The 18,753-nt window shown below is 38.3% G+C and overlaps 1 protein-coding gene across 2 annotated transcripts in view; it reads left to right on the top strand.

Annotated features, from left to right (window-relative positions):
• LOC150078163 (uncharacterized) overlaps positions 1–18,753 on the top strand; it is a 333,303-nt gene that overhangs the window by 236,021 nt on the left and 78,529 nt on the right. For both annotated transcript variants that reach the window (XM_090385417.1, XM_090385416.1), the window contains one exon: positions 17,686–17,896. In XM_090385417.1, coding sequence (XP_090241543.1) covers positions 17,686–17,896 — 211 coding nt within the window. The remainder of the gene's footprint in view (positions 1–17,685; positions 17,897–18,753) is intronic.

The raw sequence follows: 18,753 nt of genomic DNA, 5'->3' as shown, positions 1-18,753 counted from the left end.
TCCGGTTGTTAATATATTCCAATTCCAGCACTAGTTCCCATTTATAAGATACCGATCATGATAAGCTATTGGTCACCTCCCTTAAACATGATTTTTGTGATCTGTGCAAATAATCTAAAAGAACACGGTCTATTGTTTCCTCAGAGACGTTTTGCTTATCCCCATTCTTACGTTTACACAAACAATCTATCTCTGCAAGGTATTTATGCAATGCGTAAATTAAATTTTCTTTTGGTTTATGATTCTTTGTGAAACTGATCGGGACGTGAACGTTGCATATGGCTGCTTTTGTTTCAGTGAAGAAGATGACGTCACTTTCTTATGTGGTTAAATAACCTGTATACTAAAAAACTGAGTTTCCATTTACATATTTTTTTTTTATCAACCCTGTATATATAGAGTTGAGCCAATACTCCATACATCAGTTAGCATAATAAGAGGCAGGAAGGAAATATGTATACAATGCCCTAGACCTATATAGGCAGGAAGGAAATATCAATACAATGCACAGTAACAATTCCATACAGAGAATAAATATATCTTTGTAAAAATGCATACAGTACATAAATAAAAAGTTGGACATTACTTTTGGAGAAACCCTCGTATATATAGGGTGATTCAGGAGGAATAATAAATATTTTGGGAGGTTATAGTATCGATTATTCCGATACTATAAACATGTCTAATTCTCAATGGATACGGACATAAGAGCTGTTTGAAACTGGCGCGCACAAAGCCATTATGAGAGGTATTAAAGAACGATAAATGAATTAGTTTGTATATATTGACTTTTTTAAACACAAATAATTGACAATTTTTTTTACAGTTCACAATAAATGTTCGAAAATCCCACCGCCAACCTCATGCACTTTGCAACTCTTGTGGTAATATAACATGCTGTTCTTCTGAGGTCGTCTTGGCGTTCCTTTATGAGGGCAGCAGTATCCAGAATGCGAGCGAGCAATTCGTCTCTTGTATTCACCTTTTCTTTGTATACTGCGCTTTTCATCCATCCCCACAAACAAAAAATCTAACGGAGTGAGGTCTGGAGACCTTGGTGGCCAATGAACGGGACCACCGCGGCCGATCCATCGTTCAGGGAAAGTTCGATTTAGATATTGTATCACCAGACGGGTATAACGTGCAGGAGCTCCGTCATGCTGAAAGTACATACCAATCCTTGTAGCCAAGGGGAATATCCTCCAATAGTAGCGGAAGTTCGTTTGCAGAAATTCTAGGTAAATGGGCCCTGTAAGACGATTTTGTAACACAACAGATTTTTTTTTTTTTGCATCCTCAGATGCAAAAAAAAAAAAAAAAACATGAATCATTTAGAGTTCTATGGTTTAACGTTTTGGAGTATTTCAGTTGTTTTCACTCGACTTTATAAATATTTTTTTGTAATTTTAATCAGTTTTTAGAATAGACGTTATAAATTTCAAAATATTAATTAACAGAGAGTTAGTTAGTAGAAAGTGTCTTGATGTTAGAAATATTTTACCAAGTTTTTGAAACAATGGATCGAAATTTTCTGTACGTTGTTTTCTGCAAAGTCAATTTTTTGCTTAATTATTTTGAAACTCGTGACTAATAGCTGCATAATAATACAGGTAGAAGTCAGGAGGGAAAAAACAAAGGAAAAAAGAATAATCCCCATCATTTGAAATCAAAAAAATAGCAGCTGTCACGCTACTATTGTTTTCTAAATAAGGATTGTTAGACTATGGGCAACGTCACAACGCATTATATTTCAACTGGTAATGCAGATGAATTCATATTGACAGGGCTAGTTTGATACTTCCATATGTTTGCTCATTCTAATGGAAAAATTTCCGACTTTCTTTTAATTGCCGATAATTGGTTGGAGAAATCTTATGACTTGCATATCTCTAGGATGGGTTTTTTGTACCTGCACTTCTTTAATGTTGTTTTCTTGAAGGAACGTGAACTTCTTCAGTTAATAGGCTCTTGCCAACAATTTTTTATTTCTCAAATTTCTCTTGCTATCATAAAGCGTTAAAAAAAAACAGCAACAAAAAGTTCTAAATGCCATCTGGATAACACCTTAATGGGTAAAGAAGCCATTAAGCTGCGTCATTTAATCCATCTGTGAAGAACTACTTTTACATCTCTGGAACTATAAGATGATAGGGTACGATCCAAAATAGATTCCTCCCCCTCTTTCCTCCCGCCCTCGATGTAGACTATAAAAGAAATAAACGCCATATGCTTTCACGGTATAATTTCCTCATGCCATCGCAAACTCAGCCGTCATGCTGGTAATCTCATTCTCCTATCGGAGTACTTGACAGCACTTATCTGCTGACCATCTGCATTGAGATTTTTTTTCCCCGCTTTCCAGTTTTTTGTGCGGTTTCTTATGCGATTTGATTCACCTTAAAAAATTCCCATAAGTCGTATTGGCTGTACCAGCCGCGTAGAAGCACCTGGGGTCGAAAGATTTCGAAATCTTTTTTTTTTTTCTCTCTTCTTTCCTTTCACTTTTACTGATATTTTAATTAGATTTGAATGTGATTTATGACTGTCTAATACCTCACCACCTTGCGTTTACAAAATTGATAACTACCATTGCATTTCTTCGGTTTCATCTTTTTTGTCCGCATGCAAATATTGCAAAGATAAAGAAATGCATTTATATTTCTTTTGAAATATCAGTGCGAGGTTGCATTTCAGCCATGTTAGCTGTGGAAGGTTGTTCTTAGCTAACAGTGATATCGCTGGAAGTGTTCCATCATTTATTATCAAAGATGTACAGCACATGGTCTCTAAAGACGTTTGTGCTGCCTTTAAACTGATTGCTTAATTTTAGTATAGATTGCTATCATTGAATTCGTTATACAAGTATATCATTCGAGTAGGTCAACAGGTCCTTTGAAAAGGAGAAAAAAAAGTTCTTTTGGCATTTAAGTAAAGGAAAGAATGACAGAGGACAGGTAGATAGACGTCTCCGACTGCATCTCTCGTAGATGCTATGTGTGATTGGATGTCCAAGAATAGGCAAGTAGAGAACGCCTTTAACTTGTATGCAAGGAGGGAGTATGCAGGGCGACATCTGTAATGACGAGTTAAACGAAAAAAAATAAATAAAAGGGTGAGTCCAATAACCACCTGTCAACTTTCTGGTGGACATGAAACATTCCACATGGGGATGTCGGAGGAACTTCACTGAGACAGAGCCTGATCAAATAACGCAGCGTTTTTCTTTTAATAGTGTGATGTCCCTTATTTTTTTCATATAGATTTTTTTTTTTATTTGATCAGAGTAGTGAAATCCTGTTAATTTCAGCAAAAAAAAAAAGGGAGGGGGAATAGGTCGGGCTTTCTGTGTGTAAATTATTCTTAAATGTATGCAGATTTTAATTACTACAAAGTATAAGTAATTAAACGACTGACGATCTTAATTACTACATAGTAATTAAGATCTTCAATTGTTTAACTCTGATATTAGGTGTCTTTTAATTATGTTCACTGTGCACCCTCGTGGTAGCACAGTGGATATAATCAGAATATATAATAGGGAGAAAATGCCGGGGTTCGAATCCCATCAGTGATGTGAGAAATTTTTATTTCATAGGCAAATCGGCCACCAATACATGCAATTTACAGACACGATAACACAGGGGTTGGACAAAATAATGAAAGTAGTAGTAGTTTTTGTAATAGCTGTATGACGTATTTATGAACATGTACTGAGGGGTTTTTTTTTTTGCAGTTAGTACTATGAATAAAAGCTGTTTATTCAGAGGTGATTAAAAAAAAATACACGAAGGAAATGACCGACCTTCTAAATTTCAAAGAGGTCAAATTGCTGGTGCACGTTTAGCAGTGGCATCGGTGACTAAAACTTCTGATTTGCTTAATGTATCCAAAGTGACGTTTACATTCAACAAGTACGGAAAAATAAAATCTGATAGGACGAATTGTGGCAGAAAATGGAAGCTGACTGAACGAGACCGCCTGACACTGAAAATAATTGAAGCCAGAAAACAAACTGCTGCCTGAAAAATAACTGCAGAACTTAATGAGTTTCAGCAGTCTAGTTTCTAGCAAACAGTTCGGCTTCATAAATCTGAAATTTATGACAGAGCCGCTACTGCCAATGCAATGGTGGCAATGCTAAAAGGAGAATGCAATGGTGTAAGGAGCGCAAAAACTGGGCACTCACTGATTGGGAACGTCATATTTTCAGACGAATCATCATTCACACTTTTTTCCAATATCAAGGAGTTTACGTTTGGCGAATGCCAAAGGAAGCTCATAATCCGGAATTTCTTGTGCCAACCGTCAAACATGGAGGAGGATCAACAATGGCTTGGGCAGCAATATCTTGATATTCTCTAGGTCCTATCGTCATCCTGAATGGATGAATTACTGTCACTGATTACCTTGATATTGTGAATGATCAGGTTCATCCCATGGTGCAAATATTGTTTTCTACAAACGATATTTCAAGGTGATAATTGGAGAAGAGAGTAAGAAGCAGATTTCTTTCACTTCATCACTAAAGGAACTTAAAGCCTTTCACCATGAAGGATCTAGTATTTCTCTTAAGAAGTTCAAGGTTTGTTTGAATCTTTTCCACGTAGATACAAGCTATTTTAAAAAGAAAGGATGTCCCAACACCATATTAGTGATACATGTAGGTGTTTCCATTATTTTGTCAATGCCTTGTACGTTACTTCATAGCTTTAGTTGCATTGGCGCTTAACACACGCACGTACACATATTCAGTGATTTCATTTCTTGAAGTACTCTTAATTTGAAAAATTGTATGCAAGTATTTTCTTGTTTAAATAGTCCAACATTGTTTCACTTGAACTTAGTGCGCTCCAAAGCTAATTTGTCTGTTTCCGGGGGGGGGGGGGGAAGAGAGATGGAATCTATGGAAAAGTCTTGCTCCTCTTAGGACCTGTTTACTCAGTCTCGGCGAATAGGCCGAGACTGAGTAAACGAGACAATGAAATAAAATTGAAGCTTGAACAGCTGATTCTGAATAGATCCCCCGCCTCTCTCTCTCTCTGTAACGAAAAATGGACATAAAACATTAACGTTTTAATTCGGCGCTAATAATACAATGATTGATGTGAAAGGTCCTGGTTGGGTGGGGGGATTTGACTATAATAAGATTATACAATATGAGACAGCTGGTATTCACCTACATATGACTTCCCAAGAATGATCAGATATGCTTTCAGAGTTGTTCTGAAGTACAGTAGATACAGTGTGTGTGTATTGAAAGTGTTTTTTATGGAAGCCAGAGCCGCGTGGAAAAGCATTAAATATTGCGAACAAAGCACACATCAAAATTCTGTGACCTCGAAGATTTTTCACCGACAGATCAGGGTCAACGACTTTACCCTGCGGATTGCCTCTTAGTTGGGGCCTCTGTAATAGGCTTTTCTTAAAGAAGGTGATTACGTTGCAGCAGAGGGTAGTCGTAAACCCGGACTTATTAAGAGTGAAGCCAGAATACGTGCCACTTGATGTGCAGACACTAAATTCCTTTTCTCTCGACATTTCTCTACTGCAGTCAGCCTTTAAGGAAATTTTGAATAGAAAGTTGTGCGGTATGAACGCACGACATTTCCCCCCCTACTCTAGGCACATTACTTTCTGGGTTTGCTCTAGGCAGGTAAGACTGCCAATGAATTCCATCTCAGAATGACATCATGTGGGGGAAAAGAAGGGAGGGTTCCCCCCCATCTAGTTCGATAATGACTACCACTCGCTACTATGCAGAGGAACATTTCCCTCCTGGATACCTTCTTTTTCCAAAGTTGCCGATTATGTTAGAAATTTCTAAGCAGCTTGCAAGCAAATTTTGTATTACCTGTAATTTTGAAATAGCTAATTTCTTTTTTTTGAATGTCATTCCTCTAATCCTGTTTTTAATATTGGGACAATAGCATGTAATTCAAAGTTAAAAAGATTTCAACACCCGATGTTAAAAAAAAAAAAAAATGAAAACAAGATTAGGGCATTAAAAAAACAATGAAATCATTGATTTCGACAAATTCTTCAATCCTATGAATAAACTTTTTTTTTTTTTTTTTTTAAATTTAAGTAGAAACGTATTTCGTTTCAGCGTAAGTTTTTACCAAAAAAAAAAAAAAGAAAACATTGATAAAAATATTAAGAAGTTCATTCTTAAATAGGAGAGGTATAATTCTGGATTAGATGGGTTATTTTAGATTATCGCCAAGGGCTCTCAAACCATCCGACGTCGTTGTGTCTTATCTGTAAAATACGAATGTTCTGAGGGCAGTTCCTTTGTTTGCCAGATGAAAAATTTTGCTCCTCGTGTGGTCAACGGGATATGAACCCTTATTTTACCAAAGGTAGTAACGTTCTAGTCCGCTGATTTAGGATGATTTAAGTTATGGATTCGAGACCTAAAACCTAAATATCTGCAAGTCTTTTTTTCTTACTGAATTCCTACTGGCCGATCTGGCTCTACAACTTTGCTGCACGTTGTTACTGAACAGTGTGAACATTCAAATGTAGAAGCTTGTCGGTGGAGAACGCTAACAGGTCAAAGGCTTCTCTGCGGGAGGTGGAAGATCAGAGCCCTGCACGGTGACTCAAGAGAGAAAATTGAAGATCCGTAGGGAAGAGTTGTGGTGTGGCGGTGTGCACTTTTCACTTTGCTTTGACACAAGGCAAATTGAAATAGTAATGGAGAGAAACATGTTTACTCTTCCGCTGTCTCTTGTTCATATGTACATGATACCCCCCCCCCCCCAACTCTCGTTTTTCGCATAAATTTTCTGACTACGTAAATTTCCTGTGTTTTCTTTCACCCCCTTCAAATCCACAAAAGCGGTATGTTGAATTTCTAGATCTGGTTCAATGATCATTAATAAGCCCTCGAATTTAACCTTATTAAATAAAAACATTTTTACCGCTTTGTAGATCTTATTAATAAATTTTAATAATAAATTTTTATTTGTGAAATTCGAATATTCCATATCTGTATTTTGTAGGTTTAAATAAATTATTATTTAATAATTATTATAATTATTTAAATAAAAATTAAACGAGATGTTATTCTTGACGCAAAATGTGCTGGAATTATCTGATATGAATAATACCTGAATATGAATCTGGAAACACGGCCTCCGTAGCCGAGTGGTCAGGAGCGGGAGTGCAGAAGCACACGCTCTTTGAGTAGACCGGGGTTCAAGCCCCTGACTGCTGAATACGGTCGATCTGCCAACCCGCACTGGACCAGCGTGGTAGACTAAGGTCCATTTCCCTCAGCATAAATTGTTGAGGAGGCTTCCATCCTGCAGTGGGTTGATAATGGCTGCACTTTACCTTTTTTTTTTATGAATCTGGAATAATATCTGAATATAAATCTGATATGAATATTTTCAGATAAAAAAAAATTTCCAAGAAAATAAGAATTTTTAAAAGACGTAAGATGTCCTAATCGAATGAAGAAAACTGAGTAATTTAAAAAAGAAAAAGTCTGTATAATGAATTGAAATTATTCGAGAAGTAAGTAAATATCATTATTTTAAAATGCCCTTCTCACCAAATATTAGAGGAGCAGTCCAAGATGCAGGCGTTCTTTGTTGGATTGGATTGGAATCCTGGGGTTATGGGGTAAAAGAATGGTGCCACACGTGTTCGTGCTCTTCAAACTATCCCTACACAATCCTTGACTTATGAATAATGACACTGTTCCTCGTGGCATATTCCATTTTCCTTCAGGATCCAAACATCCTGACCTTAACTCCCGGACAGGCCATAAGACCCACGGAGAAACCACGACTACCAAAGACAAGTCCAACCTGTAGCGTGCAGATGACTCTACACATCCCAGGATGGACCACAGCACAGAAACGAACATGTAAAGACGCTACGACGGGAACACATGCCGACCGGGCTAGCCGGGTGGGTAAAGTGCCTGCCTGGCAACCGAAAAGTCGCGGGTTCGTATCCCGCCTCGGGCTTGGATCAGAGTACTGCAAAAACCTTGGGAAGTGCATTATGGCCACAGAAGCCGATGCGCCAACAACTAACTAAAAAAAAAAAAAAAAAAAAATTCCACGAACAGTGGTAGTAAAGATCTGACACTTTTAACCCACAGCTGGGGCATTGTCCAATCTACAAAGACTAATGACCAAGCAGCTGTCGCACTGCACAGACACCAAATGGACAAATTGGACTTTCAACGCAGATGAAAATCCTTCCCAACTAAATGACACACGGACAGGACTCAGTCCCATGAACGACTCCCAACAAAAGATGAAGAACCTGCACAATCGTTATAGGGACCTGACTAGAAAGCCTGAACGACCTCCATCAGTGCTGGATGGTAGGCCACTGACGATAGACGACCACTTGCAGCCATAGGCGTTCACGCCCTATTGGTGATCTGGGCCAGCTCCCTTGTCTGGTCCACTATTCCTCCCCTTCCACGGAGGGGGAGAGGAGACGGCTTGCCGTATCCTGACCCCCGCCACTCTTCTCTCCTTTCTGGTGGGGCATGGGCATGCCCCACTGCAAACTGGAGCTACCTTCTCTATCGGCTCCTTATCTCTGATTATATTCCCCCAAATCTAATATACGCAGGCGAAAGCCCCACACAATCCAAATTTAACCATCAAAATAAATTTTGCCCAAAACTCTCGGCTTCTCTTTCTAGCGCCTTCACCACGCGAACTAACCTACACCAATTGATGTGTATGCTTATGCATGTATGTACATACATGTGGACTTGCCTTCCCCCATTTTTTTAAGGGCCTTGCCACTGAAATCTCAGGAAATTAGGTGGCAGGACCTGCCAAAATGAACTATTGACCACTGGGTACCTGGTCTACCTCCACGGAGCGAAAGGGGGGCAACATTGGGCCTCAGCAGGGGTTCAGTTCCAACGGCTAAAGGACCAGAAGAACAACGGTACATGACACTGCATTGTATCCGTTAGTGTACATGACACCCCATACACTTTTAAATCTCTGGATTTCCAGTCAACTGGTAAACCCATAAAGTAAAAAACGCTATGGGGGAAACCCCTAGTGCCGCTTGACCCTAAACACACTTTACTTCCCCTCAGGGTCTTCTCTTCTCCCCCATGTTTCTCTTTCCCCAGTCTTCAATCTACCCCCCTTACTCTACCTATACACTGGCGTACGCTCCACACGTCTAAATTTAACTACGTGAAATTCAACTGCGCTCATTAACGTTTTGACTTTTTCAATTCCAGCGTCTCCCCAAGATTTTATTAAGTCCTAGCCACTGAAATCTCAGAAAATTAGGCAGGACCTGCCAGAGTAGAGTACTATATAAAAATACTGATGTATCTGACTTGCCTCCACGGGGCTTAGTGTGGGAATGGTGTGTCCCGTTAGGGGCCCAACGGCTAAAAGGTCAGAAGAACAACGGTACATGACATTACACTTATAATATCCATACATTTTTAAATCTCTGGCCTTTACAACATACTGTAACACACGACAATGAATACTACGCGGAGATAGGGGGAACCCCTGGTGCCGTTAGACCCTAAATACACTTTACAGTTCCCCTCCCGAACAGTTTATGATGATGACCCGCGTCCTGATTACATTGGAAAGTTCACGGTCCTCAAGGATGATACGAAAACAAAGTGCCATACAACGAAAATATTATACTATCATGACAAACCTCGACAGAAGGCATGATGAACTCTGGAACCGTTGTTTCTTGTGGCTACATGCACGCCATTATTCTTCAGTAGTAAAGTGTGGAATCGCATTGGTCTGATCACATAACACCATTCTATTGTTCCATCGACCTTTGGAAGAGTGGAATGGGGTAATGTGATATCAATAAGATTTGTCTCTAATATTTTTGGTAAGGTCATCATGTACTTCAGAAATTTTGAAAACAACGTAGATTTTCCTCCACCCTCAAGTATGAGGAACTTTAGATTTTTCGTCGATGCTGTAATGACTCGTGAGATTTCTTGTTAATATTTACGTTAAGTAATACTATGCTATTTAACGACAGTACAGAACGTAGTCATTCCATGAAATGTCACTCTCACCTTAATTCTCCGGTTGTGTCGATTGTAGATTAATATGGTATTGTCTTTTTAAACGAATTCGGAGAAAATATAAGGGAAAGCCATGCGCAGTTGCCAACACCAACTAAAGAGGTAAACATTATCTTTAGTCTTCCTATAATAAAACGAAACCTTACCTAAGCTATATCTCCAAAATGATGGCATCAGAATCAAGCATTGGAGATAAGCGCATGCAGAGAATTCTATCTATATACATCTTGAGGCTACAGGTTTTTTATTTAATTTTTTTCTGTGCAATGAAAAACATTAAAAAAAATTCGCAAATGTATGTATGTATTTTTATAAACATCCGGGCCTTGTTCTCAAGTAATAAGAAAATATTCGTTTAAAAAACTGCTTCTTTCCCTGCAACTTAATTAAAGGGTTGTAGAGTGTCTCTTCACCAATCCAATTACAAGTCTGTCGGCAGTCACTAAGGGCTTCACGGTCCGTCGCCATCTTGACACCTCTCTCAAAGACTATTGTAGCTACGTCACGCTAATTATTGTGGGATCGGCGGGATGCTAGATGCTGAAAAGATATACCTGAAATTAGTTGTCGAGTTACCCGTCTGCCATATAAAAGGGACAAATGTGGGCAAGTGGAACCCACTATTGTCCAGTTCATTCATAGTAAATTCGATGAGAGATGGGACGTTTTATATTATTTCTTTAGGCCATCGACTTCACTGAGACTTCCTGTGTAGATCGACCTGTTGTTCATTTTCTTACAGGTGCCTAAGGTGCTGAAAGGTTGTATTCTTGACATTACAGTTCTTGGAATAAATTTAGTGAATGCTTTTGGAGAAGGAAGACTGATGAAGAAAAAAAAAAAAACAACATTCTGAAAGTACATTTACGGTCGAAAATTTGTCCTCCATTTACAGTCATGAAGATTGATTGAGGTACTCAAGTTTTTATTCTGTTTTTTCTATGACTAAGCCTTCTGAGTCGTCTCCTTGAAAAATCCTCTTAGAAGTTGCTAAGCCTATTTTCAGCTACCAATTACAATAATTTATGACGGACCATAGTTTTCCCTAATCCAAATTATAATGCTGTCACTACGAGGTGGGTTCTCCTTATGTGCCTGTCCCGCGGCATTGCTCTCTCGTTCGTTCGCTCTCTATTTCTGCATTCGTCGTCCTCTTAAATTACTCACCCCATGCAACTACTGAGTATTCATTAGTTTTTGCCTGTCGTTGCTATCCGTCTTAGCTTGAACAAGTGCATTGCCGACGTTTTAGGTATTGATTTACTCCCAGCTTAAAGGGAACCCGAGGATTGTTAATACATTCCAGTTCTTGGAGAATAAACACGTGATCAGGTTAAGTTTTCTGGACGAACTGCAGCGATAGGTGTGCACTTCCTTACAACCACCAAACATCAAGCAGTGAAGCATCTTCTTGTACTCAGAAATTAAACAAATCTTCAAGCAGCTTTCATTGTGATCATTACATTATCAGTTCACCGCTGGTTTACATCTCCGAATAACTTTCTGTCGTCATGGTCAGTTGCTATTCTCATGTTCCCTCTTTCGTTCTATGGCGTTAGCTGGCATCTGATCTCAGCCATCAGTATTATCACTGTTCGACAAAAACTTTCCAAGGTTGCAAAAATACTCGAAAAATATATCATTTAATATACTAAGTTATTCCATGTAATCGTACTCTATGCATCAAACTTTCACGAAAATTTACCACGCTTTCAAAGAAAATTTTTTTTATAAAATGTTTAGCCAGCTTGTGTTGTAAGTAAACACAACGGTACTCTATCTTTCCTTTGTGCGATCCCCTTTGGACAAAAATAAAATCGGAGACCGTTCTGCAACCCCTCCACCTTTCTGGCCGTTATAATATCCCCCTTCAGAATATTATTGGGTGCCCACTGATGGTTGCAACCCTCGGCAGCGGGGGTTGAAACCATGTCGAGAACTGCTGTAATATAGTACGAAATATAGTATAGAAAAGAGATATTTCATTTGGGGAAGCGAGAACTGTTCTCTAAAATGGATTAGAATTTTCACCTTTCGAAATACCCAATACTCCGCTTTGAATTCTAAGCGGAAATTTTCATAATGCAAATATAGATTCCTAGGTATAATTAGTGCGACTAAAAATTTAAGATACGGCAGTAGTAGAAACTAAAGTCTGTATCTAAGCAATCTCAAAAACGGAACATGAGATCCTGTTTTGAAATATTCGCTTGGATACATACTTTAGCCGTTTATGAGATCGTTCTTGAGATCGCGACAGTAAGAAATCCATATTGAACAGCTCGACTGTCAAGCGTGCAACACCCTGTATCAGTTGCAGTGGGGGGGGGGGGGGTTCATTGATTACCTTTGTAACTTAAAAAAACTATAAAAAAATATTGTAAAATTGAATTAATAGCACGGCTTTTTTTTTTTTTTTTTTTTTTATGAAAACCCCAAACACGAAAGGTATCAAAACCTATAGTACTTAGTACCGTGCATGGGTTGAAGGGGATGCCGGAAACTTTGCTCTAGAGGACTAAACATGGGTTTCACCACTTCAAGCCTCCAATAAGCAAAGTGGTGGTATTTCACCGGTTGATGAAAGTCATCTACCACCTGTTGATTGAGCCCCATTTGCTATAAATATGCTCCTAAACAAACACAAATTTGTGATAAGAAAATAAGTGTTTATAGGAACGAGTTAAGCCTATTGACAAATCCTTATGCTGAAAAACAGTAGTCTTTAGCCAATGAAGAACTTCAACACCAGAAAAAATTGGTAACCAACTAGGACTGGGAAAGAGCAGATGATTCTGACTCTCGCAAACAATTTCCGTAACTCGTAAAATCATCTCATCTAATTAATCGTTGATAGCTTTTTTTTTTTTTTTTTTTTTTTTTTTTTTGCCCTTAGGACCGTAAAGGGCATGACTACAATGCGTCAATAAAATGATTATTTATTAAAGCTGTTTTTTTTTTTTTTTTAAGTTGGTAAATAGCGGATTTAGGGCGCCATTTCAGCTCGTTCCTACAGGGGAAAAAATGCTGTGTTCATATCTACATAATAGTCAATTTAACGGTTTTAGCCTTAATGAAGCAGATTTGAGTATTCCGTATTTTCCAATGTTTTTTTTATTGAAGGAAGAGAGAGAGAGAGAGAGAGAGAGAGAGAGAGAGAGAGAGAGAGAGAGAGTTGAGGCTATACCAGATAAAAACCGAATGCACTCCTGCAACAGAAGGTTCAGATTTATTAAGCAACTAAGACTTAAAAAGAAAGATGAAGTGTAATTTGTGAAACGAAATTTTCTAATGCTCATGGCGGTTGGGCTTGATATTAACAATTAAACAACTGTTGAACTTTGTATAATCCTCTCTAATGTTTTGAACGCTTGCAGTTTCGATTTTCATCCAGATATGTTAGCTCTTTTTGAGTTACAATGCAGTTTTCAATCGATAAACGATGATTCAAGCTTTTATTTATATATATAAGTTTAGTGTCTTGATTTCCTTCCCCCCCCCTTTCTGAATCGGATATCTTGTTATAACGAAGCTCTTCGGTTTGGGTTACAGAAAATATAACCACTTTAGGTATGGGGAAACTATGAATATCCAAGATTAGTGCACAAACAAGTGTTTCCCCCTCTTATTTCCATTCTGTTAAATTCAAAGAATCTTATAACATAGCTATTATTGGGTTATATTTAAACTGACTTGAAAAATCAGTTTTGATGCAGCTACATTGAAATTTTCCATATCTTTATATTTTGGTTGTAATTATAAACAGCTTTCCGCGAGGGGAAACCGGAGTACCCGGGGAGAAATCTCACTCCACGGAAAGAGATCGGATAACTCAGCACCGAGTGGAAGAAGGCAGGAAAACTTCCTGAATACCTTCTGCTGGATTCGAACCCAGGCCCTTTCACTCGGCGAACAAGCACATTACAACCGTTCTACCATGGACCGCACGAACAGCGAGTGCAAATTGAGTTATATGCTTTACAGCCCTCCCCCTCCGTAATAGTGGGATTCTTATAGGTAAGCGAATTATTCATCTTGTGATGCAACAAGCAATTTAAAATTGTGAAAAACTCAAATTATAAAAATTTATAATAAACACTGAAGATGTCCAACTTCTTGAATACACGGAATCTTTTCATCATATGGAATGATATCTTTTGTATGTGGTTTTTTTTTTTTTAGTGTGTCATGAACTGTAATCTATTTCACGAAAAGGGGGTTAATAATCATGAAATTATTCATTTGTTTGGTTCTAGTTAATCTTGATAATTTCTCAAAATTCCGCTTTGATGTTCGCATTTTTATTTATGCGATTTTGAATGAATGAACCTTACAACCACTGCTCTGCATGCGAGGATATACAGCGTTTTCAAAGATGTGGTTTTTGTACGAATTGCGTATGATTATCAAAACGAGACAAACATTTTTCATGAATGTCCTTAGTACTTTTATATTAAATTGTTGTTTCACGGATTTCTGCAAGGTTGTACACTGGACTTCAAATAACATATACAGGTTCAGCTGAAATATTTTCTTACATATTTCTGGGTGAGATAATAATCCAAAAACTGATTATGATAAGTAATTGGGAGGGGGAAAAAACAGACTGAAAACATTATTACTTCTCAAGCTGTAAAAATATCATCACACCTTTTGTGGTGTAGGGGATGTATTCCTAATATGTCCTTTTAAAAATCGGAAAAGTGGATGAATCGTTAATGCGAAACATTTTCTAAAATACAAAAATATTTGTGTTATTACTTCCTTTTCGGGGTGGTATTAGTAGTGGCAAATAATGCAGGGAAGCAAGCTCATGAGCCAAAATATTATGGCTACCTGCCTCAGTGTTAGGCCACCTTTCGCCCTGATAGCCACTTGCACCCAGCGTGGCATGACTCCACGAGAACGCAGAAGGTGTTCTCAGCTATCCTGGACAGAAGGACGTCCCGAAGTTCGGTAACGGAGCGAGACACTGGCGTAGAATGGCGAATGCTGCGTTCCACCGCATCCCACAAATGTTTGATGTTGGGAATTTGGCGGCACAAATAAGGGATCGCACAAAATGCTTGCACGTGATCCTAGAACCATCTGCACAATGTGGGCCTTATGGTACGTTGTCTTGTTTAAAGCGTCCAGTGCCATCTCGATACACGGTCACCACGAGGGCAAAGCTTTGTCCGAAACAATGCGGAGATAGGATCTGGAGGCGAGAGTGTGTTCAGTGGAAATGAGGGGGGTCCAGTGATGTCCATGAAAACATCTCCAAAGCCATGATACCATTGCCGCCGGCCAACTGTGCAGTCTGGTTGCACAGTTGGATGATATTCAAGTATCTTTATTAAAGAAAACTGTTGACTACATTTCAGAACAGCCTAGCAAGATAACATTCCTGTATGAAAATTAACTGTGAAACCCTGAAAACTTAAACAGTGAAAGATATAAATAATATTTATAATTCCAAAAGAAAACTTCAGTAAGTTTTACAAGCTTTCCTGCAAGGAATAGTTGATGTTTTATCATCAATTCCGAGAACTACATGTTTAGAAAATTTTATATATATATACGGTGACTATTACTTTTTTATTTTTATATATATATATATATATATATATATATATATATATATATATATATATATATATATAAAAAAAAAACACTAATAACATTTTATAACATAATATAATGCTAGTACTAATATTAACACTAGGTGGCAGATGACTCATCAACCGGTGCAATACCACCACTTTGCTTATTGAAGGCTTGAAGTGGTGAAACATACTCACTCCCATCATCCCCGGTCAAGACCTAGATCTGGTAAAAGTGAAAATTAACAACATTCTCACCACAGTCACATCTTACCTCTGCCAGTTTGGGCTCAAGATCAATCCTGCTAAGTCCGAATTCATAGTGTATTCATTGAAGCAAACTCCTTCTCTCCAGCCTTCGGTCGGCAACACCCTCATCCCAATTGTGTCCAGCCATCGTGATCTGGGCGTTGTATTCGACCCAAAACTTCGATTCAACGCCCACATGGACATGCTCCTCACACGTGCTTCAAGACTCCGGTGGATAGCAAAACAACATCTCCTTCATATCACAGATAAAAAGATAACCGTGAGGTACATAAGAACAGTTATCTTTCCACCTTTACTCTATGGTGCTGAAATTTGGGCGTCAGCGGCACCGTCAATAAAGAAACCACTCTTTGCCACAGAATTCTGGCTCCTAAAGTGGGCCAACAGGAAGCACAACCTTCCAGCTCTGATTCGTACCACACAGCTTGCCAACTCTTTCGGAATTCCACGGCTTCCCACCTTAGTCGACGACCAACGCCTCCTAGCAACAGTCAAGATGATAACAGGCATAATGGCAACACCTTCATTCTGGGATACCTGTGGCTGGAGGGTCCACCCTGCTGCCCTTAGGGCCAATCCCGAGCTCTACTCGGATTCAGCACGACTCCATCTCTCGGACAGGTTCCTTCCTCAGCAGATGCTCAAGCAAACCCAGGCACTGGACGCCGACCTGAACAAATTCGCTGCTGACCGGACTTACCGGAAAAAAATTATGACTAGTAGGACTAATCAGCAATGACTGATGTATACCTTGCATCTGTTCCTGTCTGATTGAGCTGGTGCTCTTATCTCGATGTTAAGCCAGCTCAATCAGACTTAACTCTCGTAAGGAGTTCTCTCCTTTGTATTAAAATATGTTTTCTTTGTAAAATTACCGTTTTGTAAATAGTTAAATTTTCCCGGAAGTTTGGGAAACTGTAAGCCCCTGGCTTTATGGCCGTGAAGGGTAATAAAGATTCTCTCTCTCTCTCATGTTAAGTCTCTAGAGCAAAGTTTTCGGCATTACCTCCCTCAACCCATACACGGTACTAAGTACTATAGGTTTTGATACCTTTCGTGCTTGAGATTTTCATTAAAAAAAACACCTAATATAGTAGCTAAAATTAGTTTATAAGCTGCCTTGAAGATAGTAAATTATATTACTGTACTAAAGCTTGAAACTAATGTGATGCAATGATAAAGATATGCTGCTGAATTTTATAGACCTGAGGTAGCCAAGTGGTTCCAGTTCACGTGATTGCTAAATACCGTTTTATATCTACGTTAACTCCTCTGACCCATTGCGGCCATACTGGAGCTTAAACAGAAATTTAAATGAACGAGTGCTCGCCACTCGAGCCACCTTGTCTGTCCTACTATAACTGAAATATATCTCAAGAAATCTGGGTTTTAATTATTAAATTAAACCTAATTTACCTAAATGTTAAGAATTCAAATAATATTTGAAATAACAAAATATAAAAAAATTAAAATAATTAGTAAACTAATTAACTAAGATTTTTATTATTATATTGTATTTTTCAGTAAAATGCAACAAATGACGTCAGATCGACGATTTCAGGAAAAATAATTTTGTAAACCTAATTGACTTCATTAAAATAATTTAAATAAATTACTAAAAATTTATATTTATTTAATCAAATTCCAAAATTAAATAAACTGGCATATATTTAATGATTTCAAAAGTTTGTTTGTGGGAGTGGGGGAATTAATGTTTGAATATTCTGACTAAAACCCTTCTTTCATTATCTTTTTTTGTTATAGGAAGGTATGTCGGAATTGCAAATCACCCCGCGAGGACCACATTGGCACGTGTCCTCTTACTCCCATGGCCGAATGTGATCGTCCTCAGAAGACCCCGCTGATATTTCCGAACAGCAACGATGTCTTACAGCGGCAGTCGCAGTCTGACGATGACAGTGGTTGTGCCCTAGAAGAATACACTTGGGTACCACCTGGTCTGAAGCCTGAACAGGTAAGTGTCCTTTCACCTACTTTTGTTCTCATGCTTGTATTTGTTCGTGAAATGTATGTGTTATTCATTAAGCCATCACCATGCTAGCATACCCACAGATATACATCATAATGTCACATAATTTTGATTTTTATTTAGAATGTCATTAAATAAGAAATAAACTTCGAAGGTCCAACGGGCATTTTGTGATCGTTGTTTTGTTCTCCGTGTGAATTGTTTTATGTATATTATACATTACGTATTTTGAATCACCCCCCCCCCCATCAAAAATTGAAATATCTATTGAAGTGACATTAGTGTGGTATTCACTTTCGATCTGTATTTGCATAATTGTTTTTTAATTGGAAAATTGCAAAACCATGAAAAAATCTGTACAGCTCCGCGCTCGTGTACAAAGGCTCGCATTTTCAGTAAAGCTTCATTTATCAACTTTTCTTGCTTTATCCAAAAACTTAAAAAAAAAAAAAAAAAAGTGTATAAAATCAACCACGCTCTTGGATTTTTTCCATGCCTCACTAGTTTAATCATATAAATCAGTATGTAGTTACAGTAAGTTAAAAACTAATTATTTATGTCCTCGAAGTATGAATCCACTGGTATTGCACTACCTCTAGTGAGTGCAGGATGCTGTCCTATTACGGGGCCGGTAAATAATATAGTAGAGTTGGCCCACCTCCTCGTGGCTAGGAATTAGGCATCAGGAGCAGTCTTCCGGATAATCGCTGCTTTCTGCTTGCAAAAGAGGCCAAAACAACACATTAACAGAACCTAACATAACACTCCACAAACAATATATCCACATTTGGCCTTTTTACAGAGTTTGTATCTTCACAATGATCGCACGGCAGATTTGAACT

This window comes from Mastigoproctus giganteus, chromosome 11, assembly GCF_048544385.1.
Source record: "Mastigoproctus giganteus isolate SK-2022 chromosome 11, ASM4854438v1, whole genome shotgun sequence".
Classification (NCBI taxonomy): Eukaryota; Metazoa; Arthropoda; class Arachnida; order Uropygi; family Thelyphonidae; genus Mastigoproctus; species Mastigoproctus giganteus.
Note: the sequence above shows the minus strand (reverse complement) of the source record. Positions and strands in the feature narration are given on the sequence as shown.